Here is a 16350-nt window from a genome sequence, read left to right as displayed (position 1 = left end):
CATCTTACAAAAAGTGAGGTTTTCTTCAGGGAAGGATTAAAAGTGGTAAATATTCAGCAAATAAATAAATAAATAGAGTAGAGTAGAGTAGAGTAGAGTAGAGTAGAGTAGAGTAGAGTAGAGTAGAGTAGAGTAGAGTAGAGTAGAGTAGAGTAGAACAGAGCAGAGAATAGACTAACAAAAAGAAAATAGAACAGAATAATCCAGATCTGATAAATTTAGATTAAACTTGACCAAAGATTGATCCTAACACAAAGGATTGTGACACCACCAGTTTGTCAAAAGCTTTTTGGCATATGGCTATAGCAAAAAGGAAGAACGATATTGCAAGGGGCACTGACATAAAGAGTCCCATTGCAGCTGAACAAAGGTTTTTGCAGAAGCTGCAATGCAACTCTGTACACCAGTACTCTTTGCAATATCAAGCTTCATTCCAGTGATAACAAAAAAACATTCAAGAAACTAGGATTACATATGCAGTATAGGCTCCCTTCTCAAAAGCAACCTTTGGCTGCAATGCAACTCTAATGTGTCAGTGCTTCTTGCAGTACCTTGCACCATTAAAACCATAAATGAAATCATGTGAATTTAAGCTACAGAGAGGATTCTACCCACTGTAAGCTTCTACAAGCAAAATGAGATGAAGCAGGAGTGAGTTTTGAAAACATTTCCATTTTGTCTTCATACGCCTGACCAGATTTTCCCAAAACAATAACAAAAAACATTGTTTCACTACTCAAAGTTGCTTATGACCCACACTTTGAAAATCTCTGCCCTATGCATTTATCTGGAAATCAATCCTTCCGAACTAAAGCAAATGTTATTTCCAGACAGGTAGACTTCACATAGAATCCAAATTCTTTTTGCTATGACACTTACATTTTTGCTTCACTGTCTTTCAGGATGTAGAGCACATGGTGGTTGGTTTGCATCCTTGAGGCACTGGTGATTGGAGTTGGCAGATTCTGGGCCTGAAATCAATGAGATTTTGAGTTTCACCAAAATGATGGCAGAAGGCAGGATGGAAGAGAAGATGGAATTATGTGACGGGCATCTTAACTAATGCTTAGAGCAGGGGTGTCAAACACAAGGCTCGTGGGTCGGATCCGGTCTGCGATGTGGTCAGATCTGGCCCATGGGGCTGTCCTGGTAAATGTAAGGGGCTGGCCCATGTCTCTTCGGCCTAGTCTACCCAATGCAAAGAAGAAACATGCCAGCAGTTTGGGGAGTGGCATCAAGCTGGCCACATCAACTCAGTTGCCACACACATACCGGTCAACCACAGCCCCGATGCAGCCCTCAATGAAATTGAGTTCAACACTGGTGGCTTAGAGAGAAAAATATACCCTTTGCTTCCCATATTCTTTATCTTTTAGCCTGCGTATCCTGAGACCTGCACACCAATCACAGCACTCTGAACAAAAAGCAATGCAAGTAATCCTCAACTTACAGCCCTTCGTTTAATGCCCAAAGTTACAATGGCACTGAAAAAAAGTGTTTTACGACAGTTTTTCACACTTAAAACCAATGCGGATTCCCCATGGTCACATGATCAGAATTTGGATGGATGCTTGGCAACTATTTCATCTTTGATGGTTGCAGTGTCCCAGAGTCATGTGATTCCTTTTTGTAACCTTCTGACAAGCAAAGTTGGAAGCCAGATTTACTTAACAACTGATATTAACTTAACAACTGCAGTGATTCACTTAATAAATGTGGCAAATAAGGTCATAAAACGGGGCAACCTAATGACTATTGCAGCATCTCCACAGTCACATGATTGAAATCCAGATGCTTGGCAACTGGCATGTATTTATGATGGTTGCAGTGTCCTGGGGACATGTGAACACCTTTCATGAACTGTTGACAAGCAAAGTCAATGGGGAAGCCACATTCATTTAACTGTTTACTAACTTAATAACTGCAGTGATTCACTTAGCAACTGTGGCAAATACAGTCATAAACTCACTTAACAACTGTCTTGCTTAGCAATGGAAATTTTGGGCTCAATTGTGATTGTAAGTCATGGACTACCTGTAAATAAAAATTTAAAATAAAAACAAATCCAAGGAAGTCTTGAAGCTTGTTTATTTCTTAAGTTCTTTTTTGGATCCAGATGTGGCAGCTTCCTGGTTCAAAAGGATGTGTGTGTTAATTATTTCTTAATGTTTGGACCAGATGAGCAGAATCACATTTGGCAAGGCAATGGCGCCTCCTTCAATCTAACAGTTGGTTGGATTTGTACTCTAGCTCAATGAGTGAGCTTGTTCAGAAAATTTAGCCCAATAGTTTGTTGCTATCTCTACTTCCTCTAAAAGTATAACTGATTCTTTAACAAACGTTAACATACCTTGGCAGAGGCTTTGCCCATCTCATCTATGATCTTCATGAGTTGCTGCTTCATATCAGCTCTGGTAAAGCAAACATGGAGTAGTAACAATTAGAAAAGCAAAAATAAAACAAGAACAAAATACTTTACATTTAAAAAAAAACAGATAATTTGATGCATCAGATACAAGCCAACCAAGGACTGATAATTTCTATATATACTCTGTGTGTGTGTGTGTGTGTGTGTGTGTGTGTGTGTGTGCGTGCGCATGTACGTACAGAGAGAGGGGGGAGGGAGGGGTGTAGGTAGGTAGGTAGGTAGGTAGGTAGGTAGGTAGGTAGGTAGGTATGCAGTGGCTAAGACAAGGTTGGCAGTTTGGCGGTTCAAATCCTTAGTGCCGTGTAACAGAGTGAGCTCCCGTTACTTGTCTCAGCTTCTGCCAACCTAGCAGTTCGAAAGCACATAAAAATGCATGTAGAAAAATAGGAACCACCATATATATATATATACACACACACACATATTCAACCTTCCAGATAGAAGGGGTTAAACTCACTTTTGGATTCAACACAAGATGGCTTCAAGTGATCATCCTATCTGACACATGACCTGAGTTTATGTGCCACAGCAAAACAGACTTCACATACAGATATCGATATACAGTATAACCAAAAAAAAACCCCAAGCAACTTAATTTCTTAATGAGACTGATGGAAAAGAGGATTTTGACCTCTGAATCTTTTTCTTCCTTTACCAGCAGCAGTGAACTGCAGCCATGCTTACCTAACCTCCTGCAGCATTTTGCTGGGCTGGAAGAGGAGGAGGTTGTAGCTTAGTTTTAAAGATACAACACATCAAGTTAAAATTCAGCTGGAGGCTTAAGACTTAGGAATATCTATAAGGTGCGAAATAGATCTATCTATGTGGTCTTTTAGAGGGTATAGCGGTTAAGACATCAATCTAGAACCCAGAAACCTGTGAGTTCTATTCCCACCTGAGGAACAAAGCCAGCTGGGTGACCTTGGGCCAGTCACTTCCTTTCAACCTTAGGAAGAAGGTGGCAATGGCAAACCACTCCTGAATTCCTGCTGAGAAACCTTGCAAGGAACTGATTCAGGCAGACGCCAGGAAGTAACAAAGCCACACACATTACATTCACAAGCTGTGGTCCTAAAAGATTCACTGTTCTGAAGGTGGCAGAATCAATCAACCAATAATACAAACACTGCATGGAGACAGTTCCAAATCCTTTATTTTCATTCGTTTTCACTCTTTCATTCACCCATTCTTTATTTTTCGTAGGATCACCAGAGGGATAGGAGGGGCGAGTCCCCAACCTAACGCACACCACTGCCCTTTCTACCCATCTACTCTACCTTTAGCCAGTTTGACACCTTTGCTCTACAACAGATTCTGTGTGTGTGTGTGCGCGAGCACCTGTGTTTGTGTGTATAGAAAATCAGAGGCCAAAAGGGACCCAGGATTTCTTACGTTACAGTCTATGTAACATAAGAAATTATGTTCGTCTTGTGTTATGTACCTCCTGAACCCCAAGCTGCCCTTCATCGGCCTTCTTGTTTAGTGAGGGGCGGCCTCAGAACGACACACACACACACACACATACGCCGGTCGTCCCCCCCCCCCAATCTCACACACACACCCCCGCCGCCTTTGAAGGTCGCCCAGCTGCTCGGGTTCTTTGTGCGGCTCCGCCCGCCGCGAGGGAGACCGGAGGAGGGCGTAACTCGCGCGCCGGCGAGACGGGAGTCGGGAGGGGGGGCATTCCCCATGATGCCCCGGGGACAATGCCTAGGAATGCCCGGGGTTCTCGGAGGCTTACATTGCCGCCAAGATCTCTCCTACCTGTGAGTGGCGGCGAGCCCGGCTCCCTTCCTGCCCGACGGCTGCAAGTTCTGATCCACCGTCGCGATCCGCTCGCCGAAGAGCAGGTCCACGTCGAAAGGGAACTCCATACTTTAGGCATCCGGGTCTCTTTCTTTCTTTCTCCCTTCTCCTTCTTAGGCCGGGGGTTGCGCCGCGGACTTCCGCCTAACAACGCAAAAACCCCGGGCTCATCTCGGAGCGACGTGCCGGGTTCGGCTCCGCCTTTAGCAACCGGGCCGCCAAACTCGCCTATAGCAACCGGGGGCTCGGCTCCCGCCGGCCGCGCCTCCCCTCCCCGATCTGAAAGGCGGGAGCGCGCGCGCGCGTGCGTGTGAACAGCGCTGGGGACTTCGGAGGCGGTTAGCGGGTTGGAGGTGCGTGGAACCCGGGGACCTTCGGAACGGCCGTTGGCTGGATTGTTAAAATGCGTGGCAAGTTCCGAAGGAAGCCGGGAGTGGAATCTGGAAGAGGGTGGAACGCAGGAGGGGTCTGTGTGTGTGTAAGTGAGGATGAGGCGGCTCGATTCTATACATTGAGCGATAAAAGAATATGGACAGTACCGGCTTTTGTGCCATCCTTTCTTCTCATCTTTTAAAAGTGGAAGTTTTATTGAATCTATTTCCTTTGTTCCCGCGATTTCTGTCTCTCAGCGTTCCAGACTGTGGGCAGCCACGCCCCACAACGGTTGTCAACGTTCCACTGAAAAGTTCTATTTTGCCGCTTAGCGAAATGAGCCCTTTTTTGTTTCTAACCCACCTTTATTATTATTGTTTTTTATAAATAACTCAAGGGAGAGAACGTATCTAATACTCCTTCCTCTTTTCCCCACAACAACCCTGTAGGGAGGGTTGGGCAGAGAGGGAGAGGAGAGGGAGAGAGAAGTGTGAAGAGAGGAGAGGGAGAGAGATTCAGTTGAATGTCTGTGGAGATTCTCTGTCATCCAGAGCTGAAGAAGCTTCTGGGATGTGAAATGTCTTCAAAGAAAAAAACAGGAAAGTCCAGTTGCCTCTTGAAAAAGCACATTTGCTGGCTTTCATGTCTAAGAAAACTCATTTAAGATTAGAGTTCTCATGATGTCTTGGTGTCAGCCTGATGCCTTAACCCTTACAACCAATCTAGTTCTAACACTAACATGCTTCCCAACTTGAGGATGGTTGCAAAGTAGAGCCAGATATGGATTCATGACAAGCAACTGTTATCCATTTACACCACCAACTGATCTGTCTCCATTAAAAGACTGAGTTATGCTTTCCTTTTATATGTAATTAAAATTGCAAGGCTAGATGTGTTTTGAGAAAGGGCAGAGGTCAGATAATCACTGAGGAAGTCCGTTCCTAGCAGGAATTTTTAAAGTGCCATCAATTTATTGGTTAAATATGCAAGATTACATTGTTAGAACTTGCTCTGCCTTATTAGAGAATCTACATGTTTTATCCTGTTCGCTGACTTTTTAAGGGAATAAATTCTTGACCGCATTCTCATATTTCCACTGCTGAATAAGAGTAACAGTTTCTCAGCATATGAATGCTGTTACTGTATCTACAGTATAAATATAAGAAAAATGTGCACACTTATCATCCTACATTTGTCCTTAATCTGTATTTATAAAAATGGCTGTGTGTATGTTCCAGCATAACTCTGGAACATCTTGAGCAATTTCAACCAAACTTGGTACACAAGTGACTTACCCTCTGGAGAAAAATAGTAGGGGTAAAGCACCCCTAGGTTGTGTGTGTTCTGTTAAGATACAGCCTGTTGTGCCTTAAAATGGCTTCTACTGTATAGCTCAGTGGAGTTGCCATGGTAATGGCTTCAGAGTACTCCACAAGGGGGCCTCCTCTAGTAAGTGGGAAAATCTAACATTAGAAATTATGTTTGATCCAGACATTTCTCCCTATAAATAAATACCCAGGCAACGCAATGTTATCGGCTAGTATATTATGTAATTTAAAAAGTTTCCTTAAAATTGAAATATCCTATGGGAAAAAAATCATCAACATTATTAATAAATTCTCACTTTTGTGTCTGATTCAGTCTCGATTCCTGGCAATTCAGTTTTCTTGGCAATATTTTTATCAGAAGCTTGTCATTTTTCCTAGGGCTGAGAGAGACTGGCTCAAAGTTGAGTTTGCGCCAAGACAGGCCTAGAATTCAGTTTTGGTTTCTAGCTGGTACTTTTAACCAGTAGATCAAATCATCATCACTAGATTGAATATATTTTACTAAGATGAAGGCCCATAAGAACATAAGCATGTTCTTTGATCATTTCATATTTTAACAATCTGCAGAATATGCACCCTGCATTTATTGACTTTTCAGATTGTTAGAGAAGCCTTCATATTTTTTTAATATATTTCTAAATTGAACTGAAATCCTATGACTCTTTTAAGTATTTAAACACTAACTTCACAACATTCATCAAAGCGATAAATTCTCCATTTGGAATCCCGAATTTGAGATTTTCAGGGATTTCATTCAATCCTTGAATTAAGACTCCTGGCCCATGTAATTCAGTTTTTCTCTCACAAGGAATAACCAACTATTTAAGGAAATCCACTAGTCTTCCAGCAGGTGGCCTCAACAGGCAATCACACTGCTATCAATATAGACAACGGCCACCTCCATGACTTATGTGATTTGCATCCTTTTTTGTGATCCAATCCTTTTTTGGAGTCAGCCCAAGCTAGCAATTCATCTTGTGGCAGTGAATGTCAAAGCTGAATTTTGCTTCAGATAAAAAATATTTTCTTTAGTTTGTCCTGATTCTTCTAGGATTCCATCTCATTGCTTGACTGTGGATTCTAGTATTGTCAAAAGGGCAAAATAGCTTCCTGTCTATCTCCACTATGTATAATTTTGTAAACTTCAAATGGGTCTCCTCATCCAACTCCTTTCTAGACCAAAAAGGGCCACATGTTCCAACCTTTCCTCATCAGGAAGCCCTCCACCATCCTAGCTGCCTTCCTCTGAACTTTGTCTAGCTCCTCCATATCGTTTTTGAGGCGTGGGGACTAGAACTGTGCACAATATTCTAGATGTGGTTATACAAATGGGTTACTACCTTTAGGCATTAGGATAATTGAATCTATTTTAACACCATTTATTATTCCTAACATGCTATTGGCCTTTTAAAAAACAGTTGCACACAGTCAGCACCTTCACTGAACCCAGCATTTTTACAATTGCTAAAATTGCAAATACTTGTTGGATTCAGAACAACTGCCACACAAAGTTACCTTGAAGCTTCTGCATTGTCTCTAGTTTGGAGACTCCTGTACTAAACCATGGTGTGGTGTGGTGAGCAAATCTGTTTGTTTTGTCTGAATCCAGCCAACAGCAGCCTATTTTAACAAAATCATGATTTACTGTAAAATGAAAAACCCATCACACTGTAGATACACACATCAAATAGCTTTTCATTGTATTTTTGTTTTGCTTTACCACTGTCCTATACTTCCTCTCCCGCCCCTCATTCAGTCACTTGTTTCCAGGAAAGTTCAATCACCAAAATCATCAGTAATCCCATTCAATTTACTGACACTAGAAGTCCTTCTGGAGGAAACAATAGATAGCAGTCCTGTAACAGTTGGACGATATACTTCAGAGGCTTTTAAAGGATCAGTTACAGGCTTCCTTGGGAATGTTATAATTGCTTTTTTTTGCTTGGTTTATGAAAGCTTGCTCTCTTCTTTCAGGTAATCTTTGTAAATCCTCCTGAAGAGTTTAATTTTTTTTTCTGGAGGTTGCTGCCAGTCATACCAAGGATACCATGATGTCTTGCTACATAAAGCCGGGGATGGAGGAGTCTTGGAAACAGCTGGATGCTGGTTGCTCCAATCCACATCTGGGAAGGAGATCAAGGGAGTGCTAACTGGTAGAAGTCCTGACAACGGAGACACAAGAGAAAACATATCAGAAAGACGACCATGATTGATCTGGGTTCACACCTTCTATCTAATGGAAGGTTGGGGGAGAACCTGGCTTAGCATATCCTATAATTGAGTGAGCTTATAAACCATGGCATAGGGTGGATAACTTATGGCTTGTATGGAGCAGGCAGGATTCCTGTCTACAACCTCCAAAGCACTCCAAGACCATGGTGCTGAAATTTGGCAGCAAAATGGCAAATTGTATGGGGAAAGTAAAGCAATAGTAAATATGGGAGTGCAAGCTTTCTGTGAGCCACTCCCATCCTCACCCTTGATGCTCTGAAAACTCCAAAACCTATCATACAAGCACTTGTCACCTTCCACTCAACTCTGCCTTATTTTCCAGACCCATTTATGCTACTCACCATTGTCTTGAGCTTGATCAATGGCTTTAACTAGCTCCTTTTGCTTCTTTACACACACACCTGCAAAGCAAGACAAAACGTGTTTCCAAGACATAATAAGAGATCATGGTGGTAGGAAAAACAAAAAACCTATACCTGAAATACAGTTATTCCTCATTTAGCTACAACTCTGCAACTTTCTGTACTGCTGAAAAAATCCCTGGCCTCTCAGTCTAACCTGCTTTGTTCACACATGCTCAAATAAGAGGACAAATACATTATACGTTCCAAAGGTTACATAAGTACTGTGTGAATTCTAGACTGATTTGCATTCAGAGACTTGATTCTGTGTGCTATTTATTCCCACCAGAAAAGAGGTAGCACACATCCTGTGGTTTTGAATTGAGGTCCTTAGATGTTGTACTAAAATGCTGTCGCTCTAAAGCCCTGGCATCTTGCTTGGAGAGCAGCAAACCAACTGGAAGAGTTTCTAAAATAAGATTTTGGAAAATAGGGTGGTTGCTGCAAATGTGGCCAGCAGCAACATTGTGTATGGAGTGGAGGGAGAAAAGAAGGAACAAGAATATTTACATAAGGGAGAGGGAAAGGGAGAGAAAGAGAATACCTGGGACAGGGAATTAAATGGAGCAGGCATGAAATGCAATAGCTGTGTTACCTGTTTGGGTTGCATCAAGGATTATATTCGAGTGAGGGCAGATAAACTGTTCAAGAAGCTTCACATTCTGTAAGATAAAGGGCATGCCCTATTTTACTCATTGGTTAGAAAAGGAAACATGGCTTATACAACCAATGCAACTGTTTTTATTTATTAAATTCCTAACTGTTTTGTTACTGCCTGAATACCACTGATGGCAAGATAGACCAGAATTGTTTCTGTAGTGGCATTGGTCTTTCAAACTTCCTGTTAAAAGTTCATCCAGTTAGGTTGTGGGGGGTAAGGCAATTGTGGGGGCTAAGGCCATTAACATTTCAATGCTGCCCCTATAGTTCTTATGTCCAGCTGTTCCAGAACTGCCTAGATTTTATATTGTTTATATTATTATCTATGTTTAATCAATGGAACATGTTTGTATCTCTACTCTGGAGACTTTCAGGTAAGTTAGGTACATTTAAACAAAAATATAAGAAAAAAAAATCCCATATACTTACCCTATAATCCAAAACAAGATGTTGATCTCTACAGATGGGACAAGGATTCCCACAGACATGACCTTTTCTCTTTAAGTACAGACAGAACAAAACAATTTATTATGTAAAAAATTAGGAGAGGAAAACCCTATAAATGTCCCATTCATCATAGATTACTTAAAATAATGTGCCTAATGTTAGGCACCCTACTCTAAGAAACATTTAGACACCTGGAACAAGTTCGAGGGTCAGTAGGAAACTGGGAATTGTCTCATGAGCAGAAATTGACAAAAGTGTAAATGTTTAGCATAGAAGAAACCAAGGTAAAATATTAAAATACTGTACTATATAATGTCACATAATCTAGAATGAAGACTGATCATCCCGGAATGCAACTGTTGTTTGTCTTATAAACAAAAGTCCATAATTCTGCATTCTGGGACAAGTCTCACTGAAACAATAAGTAGGTGGTTTGACAATAATTGGCCTCCCCACGGATTCATCCTGATTGGTTCAAGCAAAAACCAGAAAGGATATATTAATTAGGATTCTCACACTGAAGAGGAATTTGGACTCAATGGTCTTATGAACACCTACAATTTTTAGAGTAAGAATCTGCCCCTCCCTTCCCAAATACTCAGATTAGCCAATTCAAAGAGAAAACATTCCAGAAGTAAGCCATGTTATATTGCATAGTTAATAAAAATACAATTGATCCCTTAAACATGAAATATCCCTTCAAATACAAATTACAGATATGCTGCATCTTATCCAACCATCCATACATATTCATAAACAGAATGTACTCACAATGCACATCTTCCGGGTTTTCTGTGGTGGAACCTGACCCTTGAAATTACGCCTGTATCCAAGCCAGACGGGATCGTTGCCATATTTAGTTATGTATTCTAAAGGGGAAAGGAAAAGAAAATTATGGCCTGTATCTAACATTTTACAAATGTGCTCAGGATACATAAAGCAATAAGTTACCATCTCATATACCCTGTCAACCCTTTCAAGAAAGTCAGGTCAGGAAACAGCTCAAAAATTCCAGGAATGCTATTTTATAGTTGTATGGTATGATAACAGAAATCTTGAAAGCCCAGCAGTGTGTCCCTTTGTCCCCTCTTGTACCAAACAGAATCAAAGTGAGTTATTTTAACTTTCTTTCTCCTGCTTCTCCTTTCCCAGGACTAACTAATCAACTCTCAAATTATTTAAAAAATAATTTTGGTAATTACCCCAGACTGTTGATAAGAAATATATAGTAATTCAAGCTCATTAAATGAATGTATCTTAATGGAAAGAATAATAAAGAAATGGAATTTTGCTTTTATAGCCAGACCTGATGTGTGACCTTATCTATATGCATTGAAAAATTGACAAAGGAGTGGCCACCACTGAAAAGACCATGGCTCGAGTTTACCAAATGAATCCATTTTGTAGGTAATCCTATATATGTAGTTTTAGGAAATAGAAAACATTATATGAGAGTAGGCAATTTTCCTGGCTGTGTGACTTGCACACTAAAGCAACAGAAGGAATTATTTTATACTAAACAAGACCACTTGTCCATTTAGAGCTCTGCTGTGTTCTGATTAGCAGTATCCCTTGCCATATTTTGAACTAGGCATAAGTCTTCCCTTTTTCCAGTCTCACCTGGAAGGAAGCCAAGGAGAAAAGAATAGGCCCAGGCCAGAAAAGATGAAAGCAAATCTAGGAAACTGGGAAAAGCAAACTAGGGCACTAGGAAAATATGATGAAACAGGACAGGTTTGAGAACCACCTCAAAATTCTTTTAAATACTGTTCCAGAAAGGAAAAGCAAACTTGCAAAGAGTAAAATTGACAAATGTGGAACTTTTGTCCCATAAAACAAAGACTCTTCATACAGGACCATCTGTATGTCCATCTCTCCATCTTTCATGAATACAGCATTCCACAGCAGCAGCTTTCAGCTTATAAACATGTAAACATGAGCAATGAAGCCGCCTGAGGATTTATTACATGACACAATCCTACATTTACCTGCTTACTCACAATTACTGGGCTTCCTAAGCCAAACAAAACACTCACATCACAGGTAGTCCATAACTTACAACTCTTGGTATAATGACTGTTCAAAGTTAAAACGGCACAGGTTCATTGATGGCTGTTTTTCCACACAACTGCTGGTCACATGATCAAAATCCGTACATTTGGCAACGGGCATGCATTTATGATGATTGCAGTGTCCCAGTGTCATGTGATCACCATTTGTGACCTTCTAACAAGCAAAGTCAATGGGAAAGCCAGATTCCCTTAACAATTGGGTTACTAACTCACCAATTGCAATAATTCACAACTGTGGCAAGAAAAGTCATATAATACCTATACTGTAGGACTGTGCAAAATGTTCTATAGTATGTATTAATTATTCTATGCATGGGATAATTGACCAGTGATTTATATTCTAAGCACTCAGGATCCTTCCAGGTTTTGTGTAAAACCTAGTATTAACCAAAAGGTACCAGGTTTTGTTTCTCCCACACTGTGCCTCACCCAAAAGGGTTCGACAAAACATCCAGATTACTATGGCTCATTCCAGATTCAAAGTGAAATATGTTTTGTACTGCGTGCATCACACACACACAAATGAGTTTTGTACTCCCATAAGGCATTACGTATCCTGATTCCCTGCCATTGCCTCAAGAAAAATAAGGTAGCATGAATGATTCTCTCATTCACATTCTTTGTCTCTCTGGAAGAACAAGTACTTGGGCTCCTACCTCAGGCTAAGTGAGGAGTTTCGGTTTAGATGTGAACCCAGTTATTTATAGTGCTGCTATTCGAGATTGAAGAGTTTGCAGAAATGAACTCTGGTGAGGGCAAAGGTACAATTGCAGTGATCTTTACAGTCACTAAGTAGAAATGAACATATATAACTATATAATGGTTTGTTTGCTCATTTTTATTTTTTATGAAGGTAGTCAACTTAAAACTGTAAAGAAGTGTGCCCATTAATCGTACTCTGTGATGGTCATAAAGCAGGTTATCTTTACCCAATATTTTTTTGCCGATGGACAGATCCACCACATGTAATAATAAGATCCTTGTGTTTGTTTGCATTTCCAACATTCTGGTGACATATCTGAAACATTTTTGCCAATCTTGCTGCCATGAGTGACCAAATTTTATCTTTTTTGCAATGGTCATTAAGTGAATCACTATGGTTGTTAAATAAATCTGCAGTCTTTAAGCAAATGCCCTGGATGTTAAATGAAAAACACAAATTTTCAGCAAATGTGTTATAAAGCATGGTCATGTGATTGCAAAAGGATATAAATGCCAACTGGTGAGTGTCCACAAAGTAGTCATGAACCAGGACAGGGCACAGCTGAGTGACTGTTGTAAGCTAAAGTCTACCTGTTATTTTACTATCATATTGTCTGAGTACATGTAACATCTTAAGAAATCTCATTGTCGATCTTTGTTGCTGTAGGCATTTTGTAAACACAGAGACACTTATTTCACACACTATGATAAGCCACAGTTATTCAATCATGGTTTGTTATGTAACCAAAACTAGCTAAATTTACACAAAAAACACCTACCAAATAAATAACATTTTCCACCAGATTCTAGACTCACAAAATTCTTCCAGTCTACCTTTATTCATGCATACCTTCACTCTCCAAGTATTTCCATGGCATTTCTTTGTAACGTGAATCTATCTCATGACCACCTGGCTTTGTGGGTTCTTCTTGGTTGACCTCTGTGCAGTATGTACGAAAGGCCAATTGCTCGGGCAACAGGAGGGAAGTTGTGGGTATATGCTAGGAAACAAAGCAAGGCAAGGCAAGTAGTAAATACAGGTACCAGCATAGCTAGCAGTGACATAATAGGAGAAAAAAAATCAAAAGTAAAAAAAAGCATTTTTAATCAAATATTCAGAAATTAAGTGCAGAATCTCTAATGGGTAGGCAACAGTTACCCTCTATTTGCAGTAAAGGGATTATGAAAACTAAAATTCAAAATGTCAAGTTATCACTTCTTGTTTAGTTGATTGCCTTAGTCAATACCAATATATATTTTCTTATTCTTATTGATTCTACTTTGCTGTAATTGCTTTATCATCCAGGAAGTATGGAATTCTACAAGTCAGTATGGCTTAGTAATTAATGTGCAAAAGAGCACACAGCCCACCTCCAAATTCACCAAAAGCCAGCCACGTTGACCACGAGGAAGCAGTATGGGACTAGTGACATCTCTATTAGGAATCATGAGGTCCTTGATGCTCTGAGCCTGGTTGTTTTCTTACAGATGTTTCATTATCCACCTAGGTAACATAATCAGTGCTAGAAGGTAGTGGGGTTTGCTTTCTTTTTATATGCTGGTGGCTTGCGCTGTCAGTGTTGATGGGAATGTTCTTGGGGGTTCCATGACAGGGCAAGCCACTGGTAATGAAAAAGAGAGCAAAACACACTCCCTTCTTGTTAACTATTTGGGTAATGAAACATTTGCAAGAAAAAATGTATTTTTAAAATGAGAACAGCTGGGAAGAAATAAGTGCATTCAGTCTCTTCAACAGTCTCAGAATCAACTCACTGGAATCCCCAGAATTCTGGAAGGGAAGTCTTTTAATAAAATGGTCGGAAATGGCGCTACCACATTCCTCCTGATTTTTATTTTTGCTTATTATACAGGCTGTTCTCATTCACTGTTTCAGGAAAACTGTCTCTGAAAAACAGATATAGTATGTGCTTATGCCTTAGCTTTTGTTTCTGGTTTTATTCTCTCTGTACAAGCTCAGTAACTATGTTGCTTTTGAATTGGAAACAGACCAATCCTTTTTTCTGTAGGAAATTGGAACAATTTTATATTTTTATTGCTTTGCTACTGAATGTTTTGCATGGGATTATTTTAAGATAAAAGGGATTTGCTCTTTTAAAAATATTTTTTTCCTCTGAGGAAGTCTTGATTCTATTAGTCATACATCTCAAGTCTATCCAGCCTTTCAACACTGCAAGGTTGCCTAAAGGAAACAAAATCATGAGTAATATTACCCTTAATGCAAAGTTACTGTGACAAAATCTTGGAAGTCTGAGAGGTCTTCTCTTGTCTTTACTTTCTAGAGAACTAGGGAGCATCCCTTCTGAGACTCTTACCCCACCTACATTCCTCCTTTTGACTCAGACCATTTGGGATCTAGGCTGACTCCAAAGGTTATTCTCACGCCCCATATATCCAGGGGTTATAAAATGTATTCTTTTTTTTAATTTGCTAGTAATGGCAGGAGGGTGGTGGGAGCCTTATCTTTCTCAAACACTTAAGGTTGGAGAGGAGGATGTGCCAGCTGAAAACTCCCTTAGAAGATAGCGATACAAGTGAAAATTACCAACAGAGATATTACAATAAGACAAGAATCCCAGACCCAAAGGCCATTTGAAACAGTCCTCCGAGGATCCCAGCTTCCCAACTTGTCATTCAAAAGGTCAATGGAGGAAATTTATGCTGTAACTAAAAGAACCAAAGTTCTCTATTACACTGTGGAACATATGTGTATTTAAGAATCTACTCTAGACAATTTAAAAATGTAGGCTCTGGGAAGAAAGCAAAACTGTATAGCTTATTTCAATAAATATAAGATAGGAAAAACGGAGGAACTGTGATGGTGAACCTATGGCACGCACGCCACAGATGGAACGCAGAGCCCTCTCTGTGGGCATGTGCGCTGTCACCAGCTGGTCTTCTGGTTTCAGGCATGCACTTGCGCGCTGGCCAGCTGGTCTTCACCAGTGCCCGAGCACCGGAAAACAGCCTGAAAATGGTTTAAAAAAACAGGCATGCACTCGCTGGCCAGATGGTCTTCGGGTTTCCAGCACTTCAGTGTGCATACATGCACGCACATTCCAGTTTAGGCACTCAGTTGCAAAAAGGTTCACCATCACTGCTCTAGAAAAAAGATCTTTTTAACAGCAGGAAACAGCCAACAATATCTGTTCTATCATGAACATTAGAACATTTGTTCTTATTGAACAGAAAACAAGCTATGAACTTACAGCTTACTTACAGCTCTTTTAAAGAAAAGAAGAATAATCAATTATGAGAAAAGGGAAGAAAACCGAGAGATTTTAGAAATAGCAAAGTCCACATAGATTAAACGGGGTCCCCCAAACTCATCGATCTCTTCATGAAGTTTCAGATTGTTCATCGGCCCCCTCTAAATATTTATGATCTGAAAGTAATTGAATGCTACTTTAATAGCAGCTAAATTGTTACTTAAACAGTTTATTACTCGCTTACTTAATAACTACGAATAACAACATCGACCGGTAGTCCATATTGATCATCTTGGGGCATCCTGCAACTAAGACGATATGCAAGACATACAGTTCTATATTTACTATCTTAAGAGTAAACTTTAGAGAATACTTCATATAATTTATATTAGGAGATAAGCATGGTTAAATCCTCAGGTAAACTAATGATAAAGCAAAATAAACACACCATGGATTTTTTTGGGGAAAAAACTATTAGACTGCTTTTTAAAAAAATTAATCTACCACATAGGAATCTAATTATTAAAAAACACAAGCGTCTTCTTACCCGTAGCCCGCAAGACCTATTAAAAGCCATGCGGGCGGCTAAAGAGGCCAAGTTCCCATACAGCAACATGGCTCGACTGGAAGCCGCCATCTTGTAAGGGGCACAAATACCGTTGCGCATGCGCCATT

At 40.2% G+C, this 16350-nt stretch overlaps 2 protein-coding genes across 2 annotated transcripts in view; both read right to left on the bottom strand.

Moving 5' to 3' along the window:
* The window catches only part of ATAT1 (alpha tubulin acetyltransferase 1), a 37042-nt gene extending 32533 nt beyond the window's left edge, over window positions 1–4509 (bottom strand). The window contains exons 1-3 of the mRNA XM_014067916.2: window positions 4193–4509; window positions 2351–2411; window positions 880–971 (exon numbers count right to left, since the gene is read on the bottom strand). Coding sequence (XP_013923391.2) covers window positions 880–971; window positions 2351–2411; window positions 4193–4302 — 263 coding nt within the window. The 5' untranslated portion in view covers window positions 4303–4509. The remainder of the gene's footprint in view (window positions 1–879; window positions 972–2350; window positions 2412–4192) is intronic.
* Window positions 4510–6134: 1625 nt separating this feature from the next.
* On the bottom strand, window positions 6135–16349 carry MRPS18B (mitochondrial ribosomal protein S18B). Its single transcript, XM_014067918.2, is given in 8 exon segments — window positions 6135–8096; window positions 8508–8567; window positions 9163–9229; window positions 9657–9725; window positions 10446–10543; window positions 13299–13449; window positions 16223–16327; window positions 16329–16349. Coding segments are annotated over 8 exon segments (786 nt in total). The 3' UTR covers window positions 6135–7881.
* Window position 16350: the final 1 nt, after the last annotated feature.

Source organism: Thamnophis sirtalis, unplaced genomic scaffold, assembly GCF_051295495.1.
Source record: "Thamnophis sirtalis isolate CommonGarterSnake01/CBP01778 unplaced genomic scaffold, rThaSir2_p1.2 scaffold_3, whole genome shotgun sequence".
Classification (NCBI taxonomy): Eukaryota; Metazoa; Chordata; class Lepidosauria; order Squamata; family Natricidae; genus Thamnophis; species Thamnophis sirtalis.
The sequence above is the reverse complement of the archived record's forward strand: the minus strand, read 5'-3'. Positions and strand labels throughout refer to the sequence as shown.